Source organism: Haliaeetus leucocephalus, unplaced genomic scaffold, assembly GCF_000737465.1.
Source record: "Haliaeetus leucocephalus isolate CR32 unplaced genomic scaffold, Haliaeetus_leucocephalus-4.0 Scaffold295, whole genome shotgun sequence".
NCBI lineage: Eukaryota > Metazoa > Chordata > Aves > Accipitriformes > Accipitridae > Haliaeetus > Haliaeetus leucocephalus.
Window position 1 is genome coordinate 6,067,615 of NW_010972731.1, and position 24,621 is coordinate 6,092,235.

Below are 24,621 nucleotides of genomic sequence, written 5' to 3' on the forward strand. Positions count from 1 at the left end.
GGGGGGGGGGGGCGGGGGCCCCCCGTCCCTGGTGCCCCCCCTTCCCAGGGCAGGGACCCCCGCTGCAGCCTCTGGCCTCTCTGTCACAGAGTGGGGCCGAGTTCTCCTTCCTCCATGCAGCGAGGAGGGGTGGAAACAACCCCACCACCGCCACCCACCGCCCCCCCGGCTTGTGTGTGGAGCTGCAGGGTGTGAGGCTGCCCTCGTAGGGACGCGCAGCGGAGGGCTAATGGGCTGCTTGAGCTGTGGTTGCAGCATATCGCCTTCTCCCTCCCCCAGGTTGATGCCCTGGGGAGGTTTTCTTTCTGGTACTTGTGAGGCATTGCTCGCTGTTGCATTGGGAAAGGGAGGGAGGGCTGCTTCTGCTTCCTGATGTCCAGCTTTCAGGAGGGCCTGAGATAACGTGAAGACCCAAGTCTTCCAGGAGGTGCAAAGACTTTATCCGAAAGCTTGTTATAGCTATCTTTTCATACAGCTTTTTTGCTTTCACTTGCTGTCTGTGTTGAAGCAGTATGCCTTAGGCTTAAAAGTATTTTTATGAGCCCATGCTTCTTTTGGGTTTGATTTTGAAAAAGAGGCCTTTCTCGTGTAGTCCTTGAAGTTGTACTTGTTCATGTTTCAATTCTAGAAACGGTCAGGTGCTTCATGCTGCACATCTTGCAAATTATTTAACTGCTGCAGCATATTTGGATTAATGCCTAATAATTTTTATATGGGGTATTAAAAAGCAGTATTTTTCAATTTAAGAAATCCCTAGTAGTTGGAATTGGAGCACTAAAGATCCTTTAAAGAAGGATTCGACTGTCTGAAATACCTAAGGGATGAACCTGGGAAGCAATAACTGAAAGAACTTGTGCTTGAGAAAGGAGGAGTTTTGTTTTAGGAAGTGAGTAAGAGGAAATGATCTCAGGTTGGCATCACAGAGCATAATCCACGTGTGCAGTGGTGTTTTTTTCTTTTAACAGTTTATTTGTTTGTTTTACAAGCAATGATATCTTGTCCTTACAAGAGAGATCTCTGACTGTCTTCAGCATGTACTGTAGCATATGGGAATTGTGAAGGCGAGAAGATTTTTTTTTTTTTAATGGTGACTGCCAAGATTGAGGAGAAAGGTCACATGACAGAAGGAAATACTCTCTTTGCTTTTGTAGGTTTTGTTGGGAGTGAAGAGGTGAACAAGTGGAGCTGGATAGGCTTGAGACAAGAGACTTTAACAGTAAATAACTTATGATGAATGAGGGGGGGGGAGCAGTAGTCTTCTATGTATTAGTAAGTAAATCATTATCTGTATATTGATTCAAGCCAAAGACTTCTGCTCCTACTTTTCACGTTTTTTCATCAAGTACCATACAGAGCTCGCTCTGTCATTGTGCATATAAAACATGCCCATGTTTTGCTCTGATACCATCCATTTTTTACCTATTACTGGATAAAACAAGTCATAATAGCTACAAAATCTGTCACCTCTTTCTTTCGCAGTTTATAAAGATCATTATGTAAGTTTTTAAAGTTAAACTGTGCTGTCCAACATTGGTGATCTAAAAGCATTAGTATTTCTCCTTCCTTAAAGCAACTGCCTGTTTTCAGTTGCAGCTTAGCTTTGTGGAGAGCTGTATATATTTAAAGATCACTGAGTTGTGTCAAAAAACTTCTTTTGAACAAGAGAGCTGCAGGCTTGACTTGAGAACAAACCCAAGACAGAAGTAAAAAGAAAGCAAACGTAATATAAGCTTATCTAGGTCTTCTTTGGCTTGTACACCTTGGAATCTTTCTTCAAGGAAGAGTAAAGTGTGATTCCTTTTTAACTTTGAGTTTGGGGGGGACGGACACACGACAACTGTCTAATGATTTCTTTCCTCAACTGTGTATGCTACTTCACTACTTTTCCCATTTTGTTTTTCTAAATATCCAAAAAGTATTCTTCAATTTCTGTGCTGTAGCTGATTTTTTTTTTTGGTATTCAGCATTCTAATGTCCATTGTGCAGGTAGATTAATTTTTTTTAATATTATTTATATGCGTAAAGCACCTTGAAATTAGCTGATGAGAGTTTTGGTGATGTATCCAGGTCTGGATCATATAATCTTTGCAATTCAAGGTATTGGATTGCTAGGTCTATTGCGTCATTTTTTAATATTTTTGCATTTTCAGATATCCGTTATACAATCACAGAATTGTTTAGGTTGGGAAAGACTCTTAAGTCCAGCGTAAACCTAACACTGCCAAGTCCACCATTCAACCATGTCCTGAAGTGCCACGGCTACTATAGAAATGACATAAATATAAAAAGGCTCCTGTTTCATATTCTTGTCTCAAAATCATGAGATTAATTTAAAAGGCCACTTACTTTGAGACAAATGAGATGGCTGGATGATGTTGAGTAAGTATCCCTTCTTTCTAATAATGTCTCAGAGACATCTCTCTAAGAAAAGTAGTAAGTATAAAACAAGTCTTGCAGATGTCTTTGCGAGCAGCGCAGCTTCTTAGTAAAACACTTGTGTGATGTGGTAAGTGACCCAAATAACCAAGTTACATTCTAGTTCTTAAACTGAGTAGAATTTAGTGGTTGTATAAGTTCTTTAAACTGAAGTGTTTGGAGGGTTTTTTGGGTTGTTTGTTTGTTTGTTTTTTTAATTTTTCCCTACTTGTGATTTCTCGTTTCTCTATTCAAACAAGAAACTAAGAAGTCAACTCTCTGGGTTTCTTAGTATGCTATTCTATGTATGTGGAAGATCACCATTTACCAGGTGAGAAGAGCTGAAAAACACTTAGTAGGAATGAATTACACTTTTTCATGCTGGGCCTTGGAAAGCTTACTTATTTTCAACTTGTAATATAAGTAACTGGAGTCCTTCTCCAGACGAGCAAGGTAAACAAATGCATATTCTTTCAGCCAGTATATGAAAGACAAGCTTTGTTTACATCTTCGCAGTCAGTAGAGCTCGCATCATGTTTTAAGGTGTGCTTCAGTAATTAGAAAAATCGCTGACAGACAAAGCTGGAAAATAAATGACATGGGCACATTGTTGTTATTAGAATTAAAGCTTTTACCTTCAACTGAACAAGGTGTCAGTTCCACTCATGCTCAAATGTGTCTTGCTTACCTAGACAGCAGAGCCAATTGCCTTGTATTAGGAAAAAGATGGTACTTTTTGCCGGTAAAAATAGGTGTCAGGCTAAATTCTCCTAGGCTTTATGAAGGGTTGGTAACTAATTGTTGTCTCCTGTAGGAAGGAGATGAGCTTCATGATGGCTTTTAGTCTTGGGAAATTGGATTGCTGGTAGTTAGAAGAATGTTGTCAACATAAAAGTTGCTGTTGCTTTTCCTGCTTGTTGTAGCCCGTGGTGACTGAAGCAGATATCCTCTGTCTTGCTTTTAGTTGTTTGTTTTTCCCACACTTAACTCTTTTTAGCATTCATTCATGGGTCCTGTATGTAGTAACATTGTCTCTTGGAATAGTATCTATGTTATTGCAAGTGTTGTCTTGGCTCTTTATTCCATATTGCCCTAAGCTTTATTTACGTGAGAGTTTTGAATTATTGGCTGGGACTGGAACTCTGCCTGAAAACACTCCACCTATAATGCAGCAGAAGCGGTTGGTTTGTGGCTTCTCTTTGATATAATGTGTTTTCATTAAGTAAAAACATGCAGAAGGTCATTTTCAGAAGATGTTAGTGTGCTTGTTTTGGACCTAGCCCTTTTCCCCAGTGAATCAATCATTGCACAACTCAGCATGACTGGCATTCTCTGAGAGGCAGAAGCTCCAGCTTGCAGATGAAAGTGAAGTAACCGATCAGACTTCAGGTATCCTAGCAAAACCATGCAGTAGAAGCTTGTGGGTGATCTCAGTGCTAGGTATGTTTTAGCAGCTGGAGATCTTTAATGATATATATTTGGTAAGAAATACCATTTAAACCCGACTGCTGTTTGTATTGCTTCTGGGATAACAACTAAAACTGAGCGTGGATGCATTTATGAAAAATTAAACTCGCCTCACAAACTCATACAAGCTTTAAAACTCATAAGGGAAATGGGTAATGTAATAGAAGTTCATAACTTTTTAAGCAAAGCGTAACTTCAAGATCTCAAAGCTTATATGTATCTATAAAATAGGTAAAAGTTTCAGTCTTTAAGTTGTAACACAAATATTCCCAGAGAAATGCCTTTGGAAGAACTTAAAAATTAACTTATATGGTGTTCAGACTCAATTTACAAAAAAAAAAAAAAAAAAAAGAGAAAAAGAAAAAAAAACCAAACAACAAAACGCCAAAAAAGAAGGAAAAAAACAAAGAACCTGCTTGTGAAATAATGTAAGTCAACAGACTGTAGAGAAGTTTTAGTTGCCTTTTTTAAAAATAAGTAATCACATGACAGCACTTGGAAACAAAATAGTTGCTGTAGTTTTGAAAATAGACTCCTGATGAAAGGACAAAAGGAAGCCTTTCGTTTGGACTTCTAATGAAAACACTGGTGTATGCCTTATTTGCAAGGTCTTCCTTAGTCTCTGCTTTCATTTATGTTTGGAGCATGTGACAGGTATCAGTCCATATATCTGTTGTTTCTGATTTAATTCTGCCCTTTTTTCCCCCAAATAAATCAGTTTCATTTTATGTTCTGAGCAAATGCTTGTAGCTCTAAAATTGTATAGCATGCCTCGTGTTGCAGAAGTTGTATTCTAGTTCCCTTACTATGTGATGTTTGGATCTCCGTAGTAAACTGCTTGTGGTGAGAGGAACAAGGGTTAGGTGCTGAGCATTCACTCCTCTGCCTTTGTTTCTCCTAGGTTCAGGTGTCATTCACCCATGATCCTTGAGGACAGGAGAGCTCTTTATTCCAAGGATGCTTTAAAGTAAATTAAAAAAGGAAGGAAAGAGCAGTCACGTAGCTCTCATGCTCAGGGAAGACAGCTGAGAGAAGCAATCATATGTTGTGTTACTTGCTGTTGTTGCAGTGGAGATAGCAGCTGAGGTGGGCTTGCCAGATGAACTGTTCCTCAGTGTGTGACAATTTGGATGGGAATTTGGCCTGAGAGTAGTGATGTTTACTTGGATTATGAACTTTCTGCTGTCCCAGCCTATTGCTGCATGTTAAATGATGAGCAAGTCTGGTCTCCTTTTGCTGTAGCAGATTTAAGTTTGTGTTGGTTTTCTTTTAATGGAAAAACAATGGGAAAATCTCCTGTGGGTTGTCAGAGTGTTGCTGACAAATCTGTTGAACGTATGAGTTTCTATATCTAGCTCTTGTCCAAAATAATGACATTCTTGACCCTTCTATTAAGACATGTTTGTGAGATGTTACGACTTTGGTTTCAGCAGACATTTGGGAGGGGGAAATAAAGCAAAGTAAGTTTCTTTAGTAATTCTTTTCTTATGTCATTTCACTGATTTGTGTTTTATTATTGTTATTATTATTTTCCCCCTTTTCATCATAAGCCTTTGTTCACAAAATGTTTTGTCTTTGGAAATTTACATAGGTTTTGAAATGAGGTGGAGCATTAATATAATGTGACTGTATCATAATGAAAGTAGGTTTAATTAACAAGTTTTTTAAAATAGTAATGACTTATGGAGTTGTGTTTATACTGCAGCTGCAATTGATTTTAATCTTTGAGAGAGCTACCCTTAGTAGGATCTTTCTGATTAACGTAGAATATTTCTGATTAATAGTTAAGGTCCTCTATGATACGTAAAGGGGAGAAACTGGTTTTCTTTCTTCTGTATGTATATTAAAGAAGTAAGAGAAAACCTATGTGATTCTAACCCATCTGAAAAACTTGTTTCTAAAGAGCCAGAGAGATTGAACCAGCTGATTTCCCACTCTAGGTGAGTGCACTTAGAGAGAATGTCAGCATCTTGAAATGCGTGTGAAAGATCTCATAACACTGTTTGCTTGATGAGGTTAGTTTTAATTATTTATGACAGCCGCTCTTGAAAATACTCTCAAGATTTATGTAGTCTTGAATCAGACTACAGTATTATCTTTGAAAAAAGTGGGTAAACACAGTTTCATAAATCATGGCTATATTGGTAATTTTGTATTGAGTAGACAACCTTGATGATGGAATAGCTCAAAGTCTACAGTCTAAGGTGTGTAATAGAGGCTACACATAAAGCTAAAAAAAACCTGTGTGTAGCATAATGTTAGAAGAAAAAAGGCAATTTTTTTATATTGATTTTATTTTCAATTTCAGTCTCATCAGCTTCTGAAAATTGGTGATAATAAAGCATAACACCTATGTTGTAAAAAGAGCTTCTGATAAACTACAGTAGCTTCTTGTTGGCCACTGTCTATTTGAGCAATAGCTGAATGGATTATTGATCATATTTCTTCCCCATATGGTTGCACGTTTTTTGGAGGCGAGGTAATTTTGGCTTGATACTTGTTTTGTGGATTTGGTCATTTAGATAGCTATCAGGTGTCTTAAGGGCTTAAGTGTAATATCATTGTGGGGGAAGATGGGGGATTTAAATCATTATGATTATGCTGGTATAACAGCCTAGTGAGTTCTCTTATTACATATAAAAAGCCTTTTTCCAATAGTTTCATAAGAAGTAATTTGAGAGTACATTAAAAAAAAAAAAGATAACCAAAACAAACTCAATCCCTCCAAAACCAAGAATGCTGTTCTAGAAGAAAAATGGGTTGTTTTGCAGTTATACTTGTATACTGAAACAGGTTTAATTATACTGACTCAAACTGTTCTGTGTAAACAAATGATTTGTGACTTCATCACCTTGGTCCTGAAAGAAATAACAAAAAGCAGTTGCCATGGATGGCAAGGTCCGTTCTGTGCATCTTCATTTTGGCTTCTACTCAGTCTAATGATTTTTATCGTGTATGCAGCTTGCTTTCGCTATTGTCTAAAGCTTATTTAAACGAGGTATAGGTAGTTGGTAGGACAAGAAAAATGGGCTTCCTTACTGGTTTCAGTGATACTGTCAGTAAGACATAGATACAGCAATATTCTGTATTTAAAGCTGCAAGTACAATACAGGAATCAATTCTGCCTAGTAATACACTCACAAATAGCTGCTTTGTGGAATTCTTTGTAAGGAAATCATCCTATGTCTTTTGTAGATCGTTTATATTGCAAGGAGTCTTGTGACTCCATTTATTTTTAACTCAACTGAGTGCTTGTTTACCTTTGTGAAGTGACAGTTTTAATATCATTCTTTTGTTAAACTTTCTTTTGAGGGAAGCAGTAGATGATCTAAGAAAAGCTAACTCATTACTTTTTTTTTTCCCCAAATTACAGTTTTATTTTTTTTTCACAGAATTTGGATTTTCATTGAGTTGTACAAAAGTAGTTGAGGAAAAACACTGAAGCGTCTTTGGCAACTTATCAGATATAGTCTGCTGAACATACCGATTTTGTCTGAAGTAAAATTAAATTCACTATTTCTAAGGTGACTTAGAGGAGCAGCAACAAAACTTTGTTTTATGGTTGCTTCTTTGTCTCTAAGCTTAATATGCTTTTTTCATATCTTGGTTATTGAATCTGAGGAGGCTTACTTGTCTTGCCTGGATGGTGCATATTTTAATTTGAAGGTTTAAACCTTCTCAAATATAATTTCTTAGCCAGACTGTGCCAGTTGTACTTTTTTCTAGAACAGAAGGTCATACCATCATACAGAAGTTGATTTTATAGCTTGGGATCTTAATTTCAGAGGGCAAACCACTTGAGGAACAATTTTTAATCTCCTGAACACCTTGAAATTTAAAAAGTGCTCACTTTGGAGCCATGAGAGGAAAATGCGGAAAGAGCAAGAAATCTAGGAATCTGTATTGTATTCTAAATGCAGAGCTAATTGTTAGTGCATCTGAATTATAGAGAATCCTCTTGCTGAGTTCAGAAGGGCATTTTGGCAGGCTGACTGGCAGCATTGGGGTTTGAGCCTTGTATTGAATGACTTGCCACAGTTTGGCATATCAAAATACATTTTATTGGAATTTAATTAGTCTTTCTCCATGTGTCCTGGCAGTAAGAAATATATGAACTATAAGCATACTAATACATTTCTGCACAACTGTATTGACTTAATTTTCTTATTCTGTGGCATAAAATCCTCCTCTGCATGGGGAGGGGAAAATAAGAATGTGCCATTGTCTGCTGCCCTGATGTGTAAAGACCTGCAAGACAAGCCTAAAGGTTTTTCTAGCTTAAAATTTAAGACCTGTCTTTGACTCTGACTGGAAAAGCAATTAAATGGTCTGTGAGCTAAGTGTGAAAATTGACTAATGGAGGAAAGAAGGGTTTGTAGTCAGTTTTTTAATGTTCTACTATTGTTAAAATCTGTTTAACATCAGTGACTAGTATTTTTAAGAGGGCTCCTCCGATCAAAGATTCGGCATGAGTATTTGTAAGACTGAGACCTAACAATGTTCTTTGGAGGTGCTAGAATGTCATCAAATAAAACCAGAGAAAATTAGAGTTGGCAGTCTTTAATTCCTTTTTATTTTTTTTAATATGAAAGCTCTTTTGGGGTGGTTGGGGAACGTAACAGTATCAAAAGCAGAAAATCCCCAGACAGCTCAGTTTAAAAGGTCTTGGAGGTCACCTCTAATGATGAGGCAATGATGTAATTGGTTTGCATTACATTATTCAAGTCATCATCTTTCTTCCACACTAAAGCTTTTAGTTTGTGTGGAGAAATCACCAATGTGAATTGGACAGTAGGCTTACATTAAGCTGTGAACTCTCATTTCATAAAATGTGAAGCAGGATTCCGCACCTGGGGTAATTCTGAAGCTATTTGGCCTTTTTCAGAGTTGAGGAAGCTGTCTGTGTCTATTGTGGCTTTTTCGGTCAAGGTTTTTATTGCTCTTTGTACTGAGCTAACCCAACTGGAGTTTTAGAATAGGGTAAGAATCTGTCCAAGGGTAATCACAGCTGATTTAGTTTATGTTCCTAACTGGCTTGTTTCTCTTTCAGATCCCTTGCAGTTGGCAGTAAATCAGGCTACAAATTCTTCTCTCTTTCTTCTGTGGACAAATTAGAGCAGATCTATGAATGCAGTGAGTATCTTCTTTTTTTCTCTCTTTTTTATCCCCTCAGTTGGCTGAATTTGGGAAGAATAAGATGTGTTTCATTTTTTCACAGGTTGTTTGAAATTGACATAAGAGGAACCTTAAGTATCTGATGAAATATCACACAAATACAAAACAATTGATTGCTGGCAGAGTAAAACTATATATCAGTGTTCTGTATTTAAATTTAGCTGGTATTTTGTGAAATTTGGTAATAGCTATGAGGAGAACTCTTTGCTTTTCTAATTTTATGTCCAATAGCCAGGTTGTATAGCAGCTGGGCATTAAAAAAAAGAGAATTTACTGGTGTGGGAGAGTGTCTTTTGGGTCTTTATGCTGGCTGTTGAGGCAGGCAACCACTAATATACCTTTATCAAATAAGAAAACAAAGCCTTGATTATCTTTTTCTTTAATCCTAATATTTGCTGTTGGAAAAATAATATTTAACGTGATAGCTGTGGGTTTACTCGTCCAAAAGGGTGAATAATCCAAATACCCATAACTTCTCAATACTGGTCACAGTTGAGTAGGATATGAGATGAAATGGAGGGAGGCGTGGGAGAGAAGTGGTAACCCCTGTTTTACCAGCAGTTCATAGACTTTCCTTTTTTGAGGTGCTAATAACTAAAATATGAGTGCTATGCATGAGTATCCTTGCTTTCTTGTAAACTCCATGTGAACAGATGGTACCAGTGGCTATGATGTCAGCATTTATACTAGGATCCTGATGTACCATGCTACACAACAGACTTGTCTTCAGACTCCATACCCTAAGTGAACTGACCCTCTGGCATCTTAAGTTTGAAAATGGTGTGTGATTCAGATCACCTATTATCTGTGGTGACAGCCTGATTCTGTATACAGTCAATGGAGAGAAGTAATTGTGAGGTTCAAATTAGGCACCTGTGGTCAGGTTAAACTGTGTTGCAGCTACACCTGCCTGTTTGAGTCATGGTCTGGTTGTACTGGTTAATCGGTGGCTTGAATTCCATTTTATGCTGTTGAGTTTACGTACCTGACCTCAGTAGTATGTTAGGCACTTACAGTATCTGGCCTGATATCAACCCAGGAGACTCGGTGAAGATGAATCTTGTTACACGAGACACTGAATAAACACACTGAGAGAGACTGAGCTGAACTTTGCAGGACTGCTTCTTCAAGGTAGTCCTTGAAAGAAAAATTACAAATTGGATAAAGTGCCTTGCTCACAATATTGCAATAAACTGATAAAGAAGCTGGGATTGGAATTTAAACCTGCTGATTCCAGTCTTGTCTTCAGACTGTTCTGGGATGCCTGTATTGGCTTAACCTCTTCGATATTGTAAGTTTTCTTCCATGAGTGTTAAGTCTGTAAATACAGAGCACAGAGTGTGAGGTAACATTTAGTAGAAAATGTGAAGGTTTGAGCTGTGTAAGCCAGCCTGTCCTGACCTTTGCTTGTAGGGCATGCAGTGTCTGCAGCAGATCGAAATATTTGAGATCTTCATTTTTTGTATGCAGTTAAATAATTTTCAGTCTTGGGCTTGCAAACCATGCCTGTTTAAAACTTGATAACTGGGTGGCGGGCTTCTGGTGTATTGGGTGCCTCCTTTCTGCAGGGAAAGGTAGCTTAAAGCCTCCCAGACATGTGCCTCCTGCCTCCCAATTTAGTTTAAGTGGGTCTAAAGACTTTGTGTTGTTTTGAGTGAGCACTTTTAAGGACCCCTCCCTCTCTTCTGTAATATTTGATCTGCCAGTTCATGTGTAGGTGTCTAAAGTAAACTACAGAATGTGCCCCAGCTGTCTTGTGTTTGAGAGAACAACTGAAAGGAATGGGAGGTTTCTTCGTCTGCTCCCATCACTGACTTCTACTGTGATTCCGTACAAATCGCCTAACTCCCTGCTCAGTTGACCCCCTGTAAAAATAAGTATTAGATTGAAGGGTGCTTTAAGGCTTAATGAATGCTTATAACATGCTTCATGTTCTTGGATTAAAAATGGAATAAAAGCACAGCTGATCGTAATCTAGCTGGTTCTAACCAGCTCTTGTCTGTGATGCTACATGCTTGTGTTTATGAAACTGTAATCTTGTTATGTATTTGCTTGTTCTCCCCTCACTGCTGATACTTAAACCATCTTGCAGTTCTTTATGTTTGTGCTGTATTTTGAATCTGAGTTCCTGGCAATGCTCACTTGTGTAGTGTATAGAAAAATAAAAAACCCCTGTCATTAACAGCATTGCTATAGGACTTAACTAGTGCTTCTAAACATATGATTAATTCAGGTCAGCTGAATGTAGGATGTGCAGTATAGCCTGGTACTCTACTTCAGTGGTTGCTCGTTAGGAAGCATACATGACTTGGCAGCTGTGAAGAGATTTTATCACTTCTTCCTGTTAGAAGACAAAGGAACAGAGGTGCATCCTGTATTTTTAAAGTGAATTTAATTAAAAGCCCATCATAAAGCTTTTCTCTAAAGGTAACTATCTGTATTATAGCAAATCTTTTTACGGTCAGACTGAAGGATTGTCTATACCTTTGAAGCTTTTTCCTTGTTGAAAGTTTTTTATTCTGCCTGTGACTGCTTAGTTCTTGATAGTGCTCTTCCCTGTGTGCCTTCCCTGCTGCCTACGCTTCCCACCAGCGCAGCATAGGACAGCACTTTTTCCATCTGAATCTGTGCTGCTGTTCCTCCTCTGAAATACCAGTTCTGCCTGCCTTGGAGAGTAATAAATCCCAGAAGCTGTGTCTTAACACAATTGCCCCTGAATGGGGAAAGAAGCTGTGCTTGCCCAGGAGCAGGAAGCAGTCAGATTGTGGGTTTTGGGTCACCCGGGTGCTGGTCTTCTTCCTGACTCTTGTAAAAGGATGCCATCAGCATGAAGGACTCCAGGCTCAGATAGGAACCTGAAAACCTATGCTGTAAAATATTTGAGAATCTTTTCTGTTACTAGTCTGATTCAAGGAACATGGACCTCTGCATTTGAAAGTCTACGTGTAAATTTATTGAAGCAGATTTTTTTATATCTTTTTCATGTGTTCTGTGTGGCATCAGGAAAATGGGCAACAATTCCTTGAAAACAAAGTCGTTGCTAAAGTGCATTATCCCCTGTTGCTTGAGGAAATTGAATTTTCAAAGCCTCTGTGAGCTGTTTTCTCGTCTCTGGAAAAGTACCGTATTAAATACGAGATTTAGATAAAAGTCAATTATGTTGCAAAGAATACTGAAAATGCTTAGCATAAACCTGCTCCTTTTCCATAAGGAGGCTACTTCTCTCTCTCCCTCAAAAGAATGTAGAGCATTAAATATTTTCTGTTCTTTTTCTTGAAATAACTGCCCAGAAAAAGCACTTTCAAAGCAGACATGTCACACAGTGATGACATTGTCGTATGCTGAGAATGTTGGACAGAACGTTTTTCAGGGAATTTCTGTCATTGGTGGTGAGAACAGTGCCAATTAATTACTTAATGTGTCTCTTGGCCAAAACAGACGCCTACAGGAAAAAAGCTTTTTTGTTTTTTGATTTTTTTTTTTTTTTTTTTTTCCTACTGGAAGTTTTACAGTTTGGAATGTGTTAAACATTGAGCTAATCCAGATACTGACTTCTGAAAAATTTGGTTGTTTTGATGAATCAAGGCTAAAGGCTCAAGTTGCTTGACTTGATTCAGGTCTGCAGTGGAAGGGCAGGTATAGCCAGTAGCGGCTGGTAGCTATGGGAGAGCTGCAGAGAGTGGTAAAACTCTCTCCAGTTTTCTCTTGCTGTGAAAACTGTGTCTCTGGGGCTTTTGGAGGGGAGCTTCAGGGGATAGGAGGGGGAAGCACACATGCCAGGGTAACCGGTGGTGGGACTTGGACTCCTAACCAGCTTGGTCCAATACTGTACTATAACCGAATGCTCTGAAAGGGCTTCTTTGCCGGAGATCCTGTACTCTCTTCCCTCCTGCTGACTTCCCCATATTTCGAATGGTGGCTTGTGTTCCTCCTTTGCCTCCAGTGCTTCCATAGTAGAACGCTTGACATAAGTAATGCTGTTTTATGGCTATGCATACATGCTGGGCTTTGGTGATTCCTGTACCAATTGTTTTTAGGGACTGTCACGTAAAAGATGGTATATGTAAAAATACTAATCAGAGGCTGAAGCAGTCTTATAACAAATGAGTTTGCTAGTTTCTTTGAGTACAATAACCTTTCTTTCCTCATGGAGAGGTGTGCAGAAACTCCAATGTTTTTGGTCATCAAAAACCCTTCCATGCATAATACAGCTCTGAAAGCAAAACAAAAAGCACACCAGAAAAAACCCAAACAAAAACCTTTGCTTACCTAGGTTTCTACAGAGATAAGAGAAGATTGTAGAATTCCAGAATTTGACAATTTGCCATTTTTTGTATTTCGCATTTTTGCGCGGGGGGGAGTAGATACTCTGCTCTGAAACATAAACTTGTATGACACCTTAGGGTGGGGAGCAGGGAGAAAATCTGTGTAAATCGGCATTCACCATGTAGATTTTCTTCTTTAAAAGCCTGTCCTGCATCCCACCTTGACTCTGAGCTGTTGCGGCAGAATGTTTGTGGTGTTAAACTGTATTTTCTTAGACAGTATTTCCTGTTGATGTGCATCATTCTTCTTCCCTGAAATCTCCCTCTGTATTTTTCCCTCATTATTGTGATTCCTCAGCTGACACAGAAGATGTGTGCATTGTGGAGAGGCTGTTCTCCAGTAGTCTGGTGGCCATAGTTAGCCTTAAAGCTCCACGCAAGCTGAAAGTTTGTCACTTTAAGAAGGGGACAGAGATTTGCAACTACAGTTACTCCAACACCATCTTGGCTGTCAAACTCAATAGACAGGTGAGTAGTAATTTTGACTAGGTGAAAATACAGGAAGGGGTTGTGGATCTTATTCTGGCACTTCCTTTGCTGATTGATGTCTCTTCCTTTGGTGACAGAACTGCTATTTGAAATTAACTTGCACTTTTCCAACTGTAGCTTCTGTATGGCATCTCAGTACTCATATTTCGTTAAGTATTTTTGGTTCTATGTTTATGTATTTACTTAGGAAAATGCCCTGAGTAAGCTGGGTGTGCTTTGAGTAGGAGGTTGGACTAGAGACCTCCTGAGATCCCTCCCAGTGTGAATCATCTTGTGATCCTAAATGTGGAAGTATGTGAAACTGACAATTTCTGTTCAGGCCTAAACTTAAAATTATTATCTATTCACTTTTTATGTTTTTAAATATAGTTTGCTGAATTCTTTTAAAAAATAAAAAAAAACCCAACCAACTGAACTGGTGAAGTTTTTGACTTAAGTACCTGGAACCATAGTTTGCTGTATTGCTAAATCATTAGTAGGCTCTTCTACAAAGACAGACTTCTCCGTCTTCGACCAGTTCATTCAAACTAGAGAGAATGGCATTGGAAGGAGAAAGTTTTCTTAGTGTCCGTTCCTGCCCCCAAAGATCAGGTGTGGGAGGATGGGATTCCTGTTTAAAACCATAAGGGGAAACACTGGTTAATTTGATTTTTGGCGTAGTGAGGTAGTGTTAAATGAGTAACATCTTGTTAGTCATCCAGATGTAGTCTATGAAAGTGTAAATGAGATGTTGAAGAATTTAATCAAAGTTTAAAAAAAAAAAAGCCCCTCACAAATGGTTATAAGTAATAGGCTCTATAAATGGTTAAAAAAAGTCTTCTCTGTTTTTGTCTGTTTAGCCAAAGCAGAAAATTATTTCCACATGTGAATTGGCCTCTTGAGGGGGAGGAATACATAAGGGCATGTACAGAATAAGAATTAAAATAGCTTTAAATGAAGGTTTCTGGCTTGCTGACTTAAACTAGTAATGTAAATAATTTTCATTTAAATCAATTTGCACTAGCGTAGAAGTCAAGTGCACTGGTCAGTTCAAGTGACCGAGTGTAGTATTGCGCTGTTGAAGCCTTGTCAAGAGGTGTAACTTGTGTATCTTCTATCAGACTCTTATTTCTTCCCATCAGGTGGGTACAACCTTTTCTCTGTTGAAAGGTACCTACTGCTTTTTTGGATACAATTTTTTAGGATTGATAAATTAATGTAAACTCCAGTTTGATATCAGCATTTCATCTTTCCCCTGTCTAGAGGCTGATAGTATGTCTGGAAGAGTCTCTTTATATACACAACATACGAGACATGAAGGTATTACATACAATCAGGGAGACACCTCCCAATCCTGCCGGTAAGTGTGTTGTTAGAAGATAGCATAACTCTGAAAGGTGCATTCTGTGTCAACGTACGACGTTTCCTAGAGGGAACTGTAGCATTGTTAATTCCACTTCCAAATAAAAGTAACGAATTAAATACATGAGTGTTGTCTTAAAGCCTACACATTTAATCCAGGTGAGCTTTTTGAGAACAAATAGCAGACTCTGCCTTAAACTGCATCTTCCCAGTGTTTTAGTCTCCTAGAGCGGATGTGTTGAAATGTTAGAAAGAAGTAGTAGAGATACAAACTGGATTTTGCCAGCACTTGGTATGGTTAAAGGCTTTATCAGGTTAATCCTTTAGGTGTCATGGCAGACGTGGAAAATTCTACTGCTTAATCAGTTACTGTAGCTCTATTGGTATTCTTCCTTTTCTACTTTATATTAAATTTTAACTTGCGTTAAATAGTTAAGTATGTTGCAGGCTGACTCTGAGATTACTCATCCTTGTTCTGTTTCTGTTGATACCTTGTGAGGATAACTTGATTTATCTTTGTAATATTCAAATGCAGAATCAGAAAGTTTTGCTGCATAAGTCTTGGAATTTGCCTCTTTCTAATTCTGTTTCTGCATCCCTTTTAGGGTTGTGTGCTTTATCAATAAATAATGATAACTGCTACCTGGCCTATCCAGGAAGTGCAACTATTGGAGAAGTACAAGTCTTTGACACCATCAATCTGGTAAGGATCTTTGTGAATGCTGTTTCCACTTCTAAAGATGCAGTTTTTGGAAACGATTTAACTTGCTCAGAGAGGAATTGCTAGACACTCAGTCAGGTTCCCCTACATCAGTTTGAAGTATCTCTCATAGCTAGGCTTCGCAGAACGTCAGCAAAGAAAACACAGACACTAATATTAGATTTGAGTAGAGTTGGGCAAATGGGTGGAGCGAAGTGAAGTAATTTCTGTTTTAATTGTCTTTTAAGTATCCTACTGCTTGTACTCTCTATGCACATGCTTCAGTGATAATTTTATGTACTTAGCAATTACTGAAACACTTTATGGACAACAGCTTCAATATTTAAGACCCTTATTTGCCTTGAATGCTCTTAAATATGCAGTCTTAAGCTGCAAACATGTAGCTTTTAACCTGTACTGTACTAAGGTTGTACTTTATTGATTCACTCCTGCAGAGAGCTGCTAATATGATCCCAGCTCATGATAGTCCCTTGGCTGCTTTGGCATTTGACGCAAGTGGTACTAAACTTGCCACTGCATCAGAAAAGGTAACGTGGCTTTTTATTGACTTGCCAACAGTGATAAAAATGAAATTTGTTTCTAAGCATTTTAAGTAAGTTTAAGCATGCAGAATTCCATGCGCGAGTGCCAAAAAAGAAGGCTTACAGTTATAATGGCAAACCTAAGTTAAGAACTGTTAATGATATTTGACACAATTTCCATGCTGTGAAATGTTGGATAATAAGGTTATTTAAATAAATACATTTTAATCTGGCTGTAATCAGGGCAATCCTCTAAGTGTTTCTCCCTTTAGTGCAGGATACTTGCTAGAAATTAGTTGTCTTGTCTTGATGCTGTCTTCCTAATGAAAACAAGACAGCTAAAGTCAGACCAGAGAGAAGTATCTTGCCAGTCTTTGGCACACAATGACAAATTGTCCATCTAAATTGTATAAATTAGAAAGTCTGAAGCCTCTGCTTTTTGGGTAGTAAGCTTAGAATATAAAAGTGTAACTGATTGCATCTGATAAAGACACGAAGACATCCAGGTGACTGTGCTTGTGGTACTCATCTAGTGTGGTCATTTTCATGATCAAATATGATAAGAAGGGCTGTTCTTGATGCATAGCTTGTTCTCTACGTTAGTAGCTCCCACCTCTTGTTGTTTCTCTGCTCTTCAAACACATCCTACGAACAAGCTCCATAAATATTTCATGCTAGTATGTGGTGTGCATCAACAGCAATAAGTTAACAGCAAAATGGTTTGCTGCTTGTGATTGTACTCTGCTCACTAGAGCTAATACACAATGAATGAACGTGAAACAAATAATTTTTTCTTTTTTTCTTTACAGGGGACGGTAATAAGAGTGTTTTCCATTCCAGAGGGACAGAAACTCTTTGAATTCCGAAGGGGAGTGAAGAGGTAAAGTTCAACTGGGCTAATTATCTGAAGCTCATTCCGTATGGTAGATCTCCAGTATGTTCTGCAATTGAGCTGGCATCCTGATTTTTGCGTATTTTCATCTCTATTCATCCCTGCCTGTACACTTATGACAGTTTCAGCTTGAATGTCTTCCAGTTTCACTCCTTTGGGCTTGGCTATCCATAAATCAATCCTGTCAGAACTGTACTCCTTCTTGCCTTTTAAAAATTTATTGGTGAGGGAACTTGTTTAAAGTGGGTCACCTTTTGTAAGATAAATTGTATTCTTAATGGCGATTGGAGGCAGTACATCTAATATTCTCTCTCTCTTCTAAATCCTGCTAGTGCTGTGATCATTGATAGCCATTGTGAAATGGTACTATGATTTGTGGTAACTAGCAACTCTATTTCTACTGTACTTTATACAGAGGTAAGACTGAGTTCAGATTGTTACTAATTAACCCCCCATATCTGGTGTACATCAGAGTTGAACATCATTAATGGGGATCTTGCTCTTGAAGGGCTTTAAGAAGGTATCAGAGCGTTCAGAATACTTACTATGGAAATGTTCTTTTTTTCTTATTTGCGAAGCAGTGGTGACTTGAGAAATCTGCTTAATTATTAATTAAGCCAAATACTTCAGCTTAATTGCGAGTCACCTGCAATCTCTGACAGGAGAGGAAGAGCAGGTGAGTCTACCATGCAGCCACAGTTCCTCCAAGCTCTTGCAGTACAGCTTGTGTGAACATTATGGAGCTCCTTAGTGGTGAATGTGCAGAAAGACTCCTACCTACCAAAATGGAGAAGTAATATTCTCATTTAAGTCAATTCCCATGAGTTAGTTAACACTAGCTTGCTTCTTACACCATTTGGTACAGTACTGAATGTCAAAAATAATGCTTCATTGTTTTTCCTTTTTTTTGCCCCCTAGGTGTGTGAGCATCTGTTCGTTGGCTTTCAGCATGGATGGCATGTTTCTGTCTGCATCCAGTAACACAGAGACGGTGCATATCTTCAAACTTGAGACTGTGAAAGAAAAGTACGTTTCAGAGTTGCCTTAGATTTTTCAAGGAAAAGGCCTTAAAATAAACTATACTCAACAGGATGAGTTCTCCAAAGTGTGGACAGACTTCTTTTGAATACTTCTGTTAAGTAAAGGGCTTCAGAAGTCACTTACGAATCAGCAACTGTGGCTGAGCTCTGTACTGTTCTCCTGGTGAACAGAAAAGGTATTTCTGCCGAAGAGAAATTGGCCATCTTTGGCAGAGGAATGTGGAGCGGCTGTAATATTTTCAGTTACATTTGCATTTCACCTCTTCTCACATCCATATGGGAAGAGCTATCTCAGCAATGCCTTCTAACTGCCTATAGGGCTTTAAAAGGCATCAGCTTGTAAAATGTTCCTATTTGTGATTTTAGTGGACAGTCTTAACTTGCATTTCAGCGGAAGTTGTTGGAAACAATGATTTGCTTAGTAATAGACAGTTGAATAAAATCTTGAAGTGTAGCACTCTTTGGTAGATCTTGCTTTTGTATAATGAACCTTATGAAATGCAGTTTTATAAGCAGAAGTATCAGGTTACAGTCAAACATGCTTAAATAACAGGTTGAGGGTACTGTAGGATACATTGTGCCCTGTAGCATAAATGGAGTGCATTAGAGTTCTCAAGGGTGTTAGTTATTTCTGAAGAGAAACAAATAGCTGCTTAACATCTTAGAAAAACGTTTCAGAGTGTTTACACGCCTTTCTAATGTGAAAGCAAAGTCAGTCACTTTTCTCTTCTGATTTGTAGACCTCAGGAAGAGCCTACAACCTGGACAGGTTACTTTGGAAAAGTGCTGATGGCCTCAACAAGCTATCTGCCCTCTCAAGTAACAGAAATGTTCAACCAGGGTAGAGCCTTTGCTACAGTCCGCCTGCCGTTCTGTGGGCACAAAAACATCTGTGCACTTGCCACGTGAGTAAAGAAATTGAGCCTGCATTCATCACCCACTGGATTGCCACGTTGGGCTATGGAGAGGCTGACACTATAGGACATAACCTCCTCTCCAGCAGGGCGGGTAGTACACACAGCGATGGATCACCTGTAATCATTTCAAATCCTCTTCCCGTTCAAGAGCAATGTGTTAGAGCTAACACCTCACAGTCCTACGAGAGGAGGAGGAAAAGGCATAATATTTGGATGAGAATAGATTATTTCTAAGTGTTGTTTAAAGATGTCTTTTAATTTTGAAAGAAGAGTGTTGAGAACAGACCCATGGGCTTACGCCATTTGCTTCCGTTAGTGCTAGGGGGAGTGATACTGTGTGTTGTGTTAGTGAATTGCAAAATTAGGCAATCCAGACTAACCATTAAAGATGTCTTTGAAAGCAAGTTCATGTTGTTCTTGTCTCTGAAACAGCATAGCATTCATTAAAGTTAATTTTGAGGAGTAAATAGAATCTTTAATCTGTCTTCACCAAAGGCAGGTGCCATTTGGCACAGCTACCAAAGCAATAAGCTGAGCGGTAGTAAGCTTATTTTGTGGGGGTTTTACAGTCTTTATGCTAAATTGACTTCACGTCTGTACTCCCACTCCTCTGATCTCAAAGCACCCTTTAAGGAATAGTTAAGCCTTGTAACATTTCTGAAATAAGTAAATACTTCCCGTTAGAATATTTGTCTCAGGAGTTGCACAAAGCTTGGTAACAGGGTGGTAACTTCTGAATCTGTTTTACTGGGTTATATAGAAGTTGCTCAATTTCTGTGGCATCCCATTAGCCCCGAAGTGTGGTTATGCCTTACCTTTTTTTACGCACAGTTTTTTCCTAGGTGCTCTGTCTAACTTAGTGTTCTCTGTCTACGAGTAAGAGTGTGGGAAGTAATGGCATAAAATCATGGGAGGAGAGGAGAGTGTGCTTTCTTCTTATTAATTTGTTGCTCTCCCCTAAACCTTTCTAGAATCCAGAAGATCCCTCGTTTATTGGTGGGAGCTGCTGATGGGTATCTCTACATGTACAACCTAGACCCTCAAGAAGGAGGAGAGTGCACACTAATGAAGCAGCACAAGTAAGTCCATGTTAGCTGAGGACTGTTGTATTTTATTTGTTCACAAAATCCAGTTTGTTCTTAAACGTAGTTCTGTTGTACAAAAGTCTAACTTGGAACAGCTCATTTCTTTAAACTAATCTTTTTCCAGACCTCTGACATGAATGAGTAACTTCAGAATCCCCCTGCGCCTTCCTTCCTAGTATCTACTACATTAAGCACCGCTTTACCAGCAGAAACTTAACACTGTCCGATCGCAGTGAAGGATCAATCACTGTTAGCTGTATGATCCTGTTTCCTCTTGGCAGTTTGAGTTGAGTTACTTAAACAAGAACTTGAAACGTCTGACAGAATCCTTTTCATCAATAAATGAAGCGGTTACAGAGATGAGAAAGAGATGTTGCTCTGACTTCGCAGAGGGGAATCTGGCCTATGAATTTTTCTGTATTCTCTCTTTACCAGTGTCCTTATTAAACTTCCTTGCATGTAGGCCAGCCAACTAATGTTCGGTAGCGGTACTGTAGAACACTTAAGGAAAATACGACCCAGCATTGTTATTTTTTAATAATGTTTGACATGAAAAGCTACGGTAATATAGTTGGATTAGTTACATGATCAATCATAGGATTAAAGCCGCCGATAACTCATGAAGATAATTCAGGTTTGCAGCTTTGGCCAATCTATAATACTAGTCAAAAATCATACCTTTATCTGATCATTTTAAGGTATGACCTCTTGTTTCACTTGTAGATGAAATGAAGTCTCAGAGGGAAGTTTTTATCAAGTTCTTAATCTCTGAAATACTTTAATACCTTCACTATAGGGTTTTCTATTATATGTGTATGAAGCAACCGCTTATGTTGTGGACAGAGCTCAAAAGACAATCTGTAATGTTGCAGATTGGAATGGTTACTTTTTTTTTTTAATCATGCGCTGTTGTTTTGAGTCTTTTCACAGCATCGACTACTAGCATTTAGATTCTGATGCCATGTCAGAGGCAAGCATGTCACTGATGCATCTTCAGTATTAAATATGAAATGTTGTCAAATGCCATCTTGACAGTTCTCTGGAATGGAGGGACCAAGTTCTTCCTGTTACATATGTATATGTATTATTCTTGCATATCTAATGAGATATTCTTCTGTAGCTGTCAACTAAAGCTGTATTATGCCCAGGTAGATCACCTCTCCAGCTAACCTCTCTCTGCTTGGTAGGCTTGATGGCAGTATGGAGCCAGCCAACGAAATTCTAGAGTCTGCATCCCATGACCGGCCGTTGGTAGCGCAGACGTACAGTGCTGCTGTGACTAAAGGTACATATGTGCCTTCCTCACCCACAAGGCATGGTAAGGAGAAGGCTGGAAATGGAGCAGAGAGCACCTCTGCATATTGCTTCTCTCTAGACGGCTGTGAGCTTGTCTACTTCGACACTGAGCTTTTCATAACTGTGGGTGTGATGTGGAGCATTGGTGAGCAGTAGGAAAAGAGCACTTGACTGATCCATCTATAGGAGGCTACTGTACATCTCTGCTACTTTGAGTAGAACTTTGTCTTGAATTGTGGATGATTAGTGATAGTTGCAGCACTTGCCAAATGGTTCTAGAAATGCCCTAAGATAACTATTTCGTACAGGAGTCCTGCATCCAGACCTCATGCAAAGTATCTGAACTATAGCCCCCCCCCTTTTTTTTTTTTAACAAGGTTGATAGGAGCACTTACCATTCCTTTACGGGAACAGTGACCTTTTAGCCTGATTTTGCTGCTCTGTTAAATTGAGAGAATGAGAATTTGCTTAATGCTGCAGCTCGAGTGGAGCTTCTACCATCTTTGTATGGCACTCAGGTCAGTGCTTCAGCTGCAGAGGAAGGACTGTCTGCATGTATAGCCTCAAGACTGCAGTTGCAGCTGTAATGCATGGGTGGAGATTAAGAACATCAGCCTGCCCAAAGCACAAGTACATGTTGCACACACTCAGAGTAATTTAATTTTTATTATAAACTGCTCTTGGCTTGGAGAAGCACGATCATGATGAAAGCAAACATAGGGTAGCAGTGAAACTGTTGCAAGTAATGTCTGCTATTTCAGCTCCAATCATTCACTTTAGATCCAAGCCTTATTTTGTGCTGCTGATCCCCCAACTGTTTGTTCCTTTCTCTCCAGCCTATACGGATGACCTGGGTGCTGTGGGTGGAGTTTGCCTGGAAGATGAAACCAACTCACTTAGATTGGATGAAGACAGTGAGCATCCTCCCATGATCCTTCGGACGGACTAAACTTTGACCTGTGAACTCACTCCTGAAGCAGAGAACACTGGCTTGATGTTTCTTGAGGAATCTCGTGTTATGCTGCTATGAACTTTGACATGAGTTGGGAGAGAGGATGACAGACTCTTACAGTTTTAAGTCGTAGCTGTAGTTCTAATTCTATACAATTGGAAAAATATATGGTTTTCAATTCAGTGGCTTTTAATCTTGCTTATCTATTTTAGCTGTGTTTATTTTTTTGTTGCCAAAACCTGCTGTTTGTGCAGCCCTCAGAGCCTACTAGCTTTGCATGCGTTCATGTGCCAAGCAAGCATAGGAGGGGGAGAGAGAGAAGCCACTTTATAACAAACTCAAGTTTGTATTTTTTTTATATATGTATATAATATTTAGCTTATATAAGGAAGGAGTAGAGAAGTGGTTCTGGAAGCTGAGACTAGTTCTGCACTGACAAAGGTCCAAATGGTTTCCTGTGCATGGGCTTGCAGGCATACCTAGTGACTGACATGCAACCTTTCAAATGCAATGGCCTGTTTTTTTGGGTTCTCCCTCCCCTTTCCTGGACCATTTTGTTAATTAAAATTCCTTCTGAATGTTGTGTATTTGTGGGACTGTTCTGTTTGTTGGGCTGGAAAACTGGAAGTGTTTCCCTGCGTAAGGATATAGAATATAGAAAGTGCCTTTACAGGGAAGAAAAGGAATTGCTGCAGGAAGAAAGCTAGAATGCAGGAATTGCTAGAGACTCTTGTTTGTACACCTTTAGTACTGGGGTGTCTACAGCCCATAGTGGCTGATAAGCTTGTGGATTTTTTTAGAGAAGTCTTGGAATGCACTTTCTTTCTCTCCTGTAGATTGTCTTTATTTCCTTGGCAGAGTAGCAATAACCTTTTTTTATACTTTTTTTAAATTATCCAAAGCAAGGAATCTGTCAGGCTGGAGGGAAGTCCCTGCAGAGCATGGCAGCCCTGCTCTTTAAACAGCCTTAAGGTTTTCAGCTGGAAGGCATAGCTCTCAATTCTTGCTTCTCTTCAGTCTGGGGCTGAGTGTATGGCTCCAATAGTTGAAGGTTCATGATTTTTTTCCAGATACTAATGTAAATATAAATGATTTTGAAAGATTTATTTTCTTCTGCTAGATAACAGTGCTGCTCTCTTTTTTTTTTTTTTTTTTTTTTCCTCCCCCGCCCCCCTTTCATCAGAGTACCTTTTGTGATACACTCCAAGGACTGGTTGTCTCTTTGGCAGTTTTGGAATAAATCCTTAACTGCCCTGACCCTGGCTAGGGCTTTCCAAGGCTGAGCAGTGCTGCAGACTATTTTTAGGGTTGTAATGTGCCTTCTCTTAAGTCTTGGATAACAGTTAGTGAGCAAGTGATTAGCAAAGTACTTGGTGAGTGTTACTTTCCTTTGCCAAAATGAGCCTGCTTTGCCTTTTGTGTAGCAGTGTGGGTTGCTTCCTTTCCCTCTACTGACTGCTTGCAAAGAAATAAAACAAGACAAGGAAGTTGCAGATCTTGAGGGAAGGAGAGAAGCTGAGTACTCCAGCTATGGGTGAACTCCCTACCACAACTAGACAGTGGTGTGCTTTTAGGATTTGGTACTGTTAACAAGTCTTCTCTCAAGCAATAGCAGGCAGTGGTCTTTGTCCCCAAAGCCCTGTGTGGGCAGGTGGGCTTTCCCTTCCTCTAAAAGTGCAGAAGATGATGGTAGCCCCTACCAAGAGAGCTGCCTGTGTCAGTGAGGCTACTGTTCGTCTGTGTGAGTGGAAGATGCTCTTATATGAGCACGTGTGGGAGAGAAGGGATCAGGCTTGTTTATTCACTGAAAACCCTTGACTGTCCTAAGTAGTTGGCTGGTGTGGCTTGTGGTGTTCTCTCCAGAACCCAGCATGTTCAAAGCAAACCACTGAGCCATGCTGAAATCTCACTTAGTCTTTTGACTTTAAGCTTTGGCTGGCAACTAAATTCCATGGTCTGGATTTTTTTTTTTTCCTGCAAGTGCT

At 39.1% G+C, this 24,621-nt stretch overlaps 1 protein-coding gene across 6 annotated transcripts in view; it reads left to right on the forward strand.

Moving 5' to 3' along the window:
* WIPI2 (WD repeat domain, phosphoinositide interacting 2) overlaps nt 1-23,223 on the forward strand; it is a 23,592-nt gene extending 369 nt beyond the window's left edge. Inside the window, exons 2-14 of one of the 6 annotated variants that reach the window (XM_010570315.1) lie at nt 1,152-1,216; nt 8,933-9,015; nt 9,101-9,181; nt 13,681-13,850; nt 15,114-15,210; nt 15,818-15,915; nt 16,368-16,460; nt 17,264-17,334; nt 18,265-18,372; nt 19,127-19,291; nt 20,275-20,382; nt 21,576-21,706; nt 22,521-23,223. In XM_010570315.1, coding sequence (XP_010568617.1) covers nt 15,165-15,210; nt 15,818-15,915; nt 16,368-16,460; nt 17,264-17,334; nt 18,265-18,372; nt 19,127-19,291; nt 20,275-20,382; nt 21,576-21,706; nt 22,521-22,633 — 933 coding nt within the window. In that variant the 5' untranslated portion in view covers nt 1,152-1,216; nt 8,933-9,015; nt 9,101-9,181; nt 13,681-13,850; nt 15,114-15,164 and the 3' untranslated portion in view covers nt 22,634-23,223. Of the gene's footprint in view, nt 1-1,151; nt 1,217-2,243; nt 2,869-5,426; nt 5,823-8,932; nt 9,016-9,100; nt 9,182-13,680; nt 13,851-15,113; nt 15,211-15,817; nt 15,916-16,367; nt 16,461-17,263; nt 17,335-18,264; nt 18,373-19,126; nt 19,292-20,274; nt 20,383-21,575; nt 21,707-22,520 lie in introns of those variants that run through there. The other 5 variants (XM_010570316.1, XM_010570313.1, XM_010570310.1 and 2 more) reach the window with 5 other exon arrangements.
* The last annotated feature ends 1,398 nt before the right edge of the window (nt 23,224-24,621 follow it).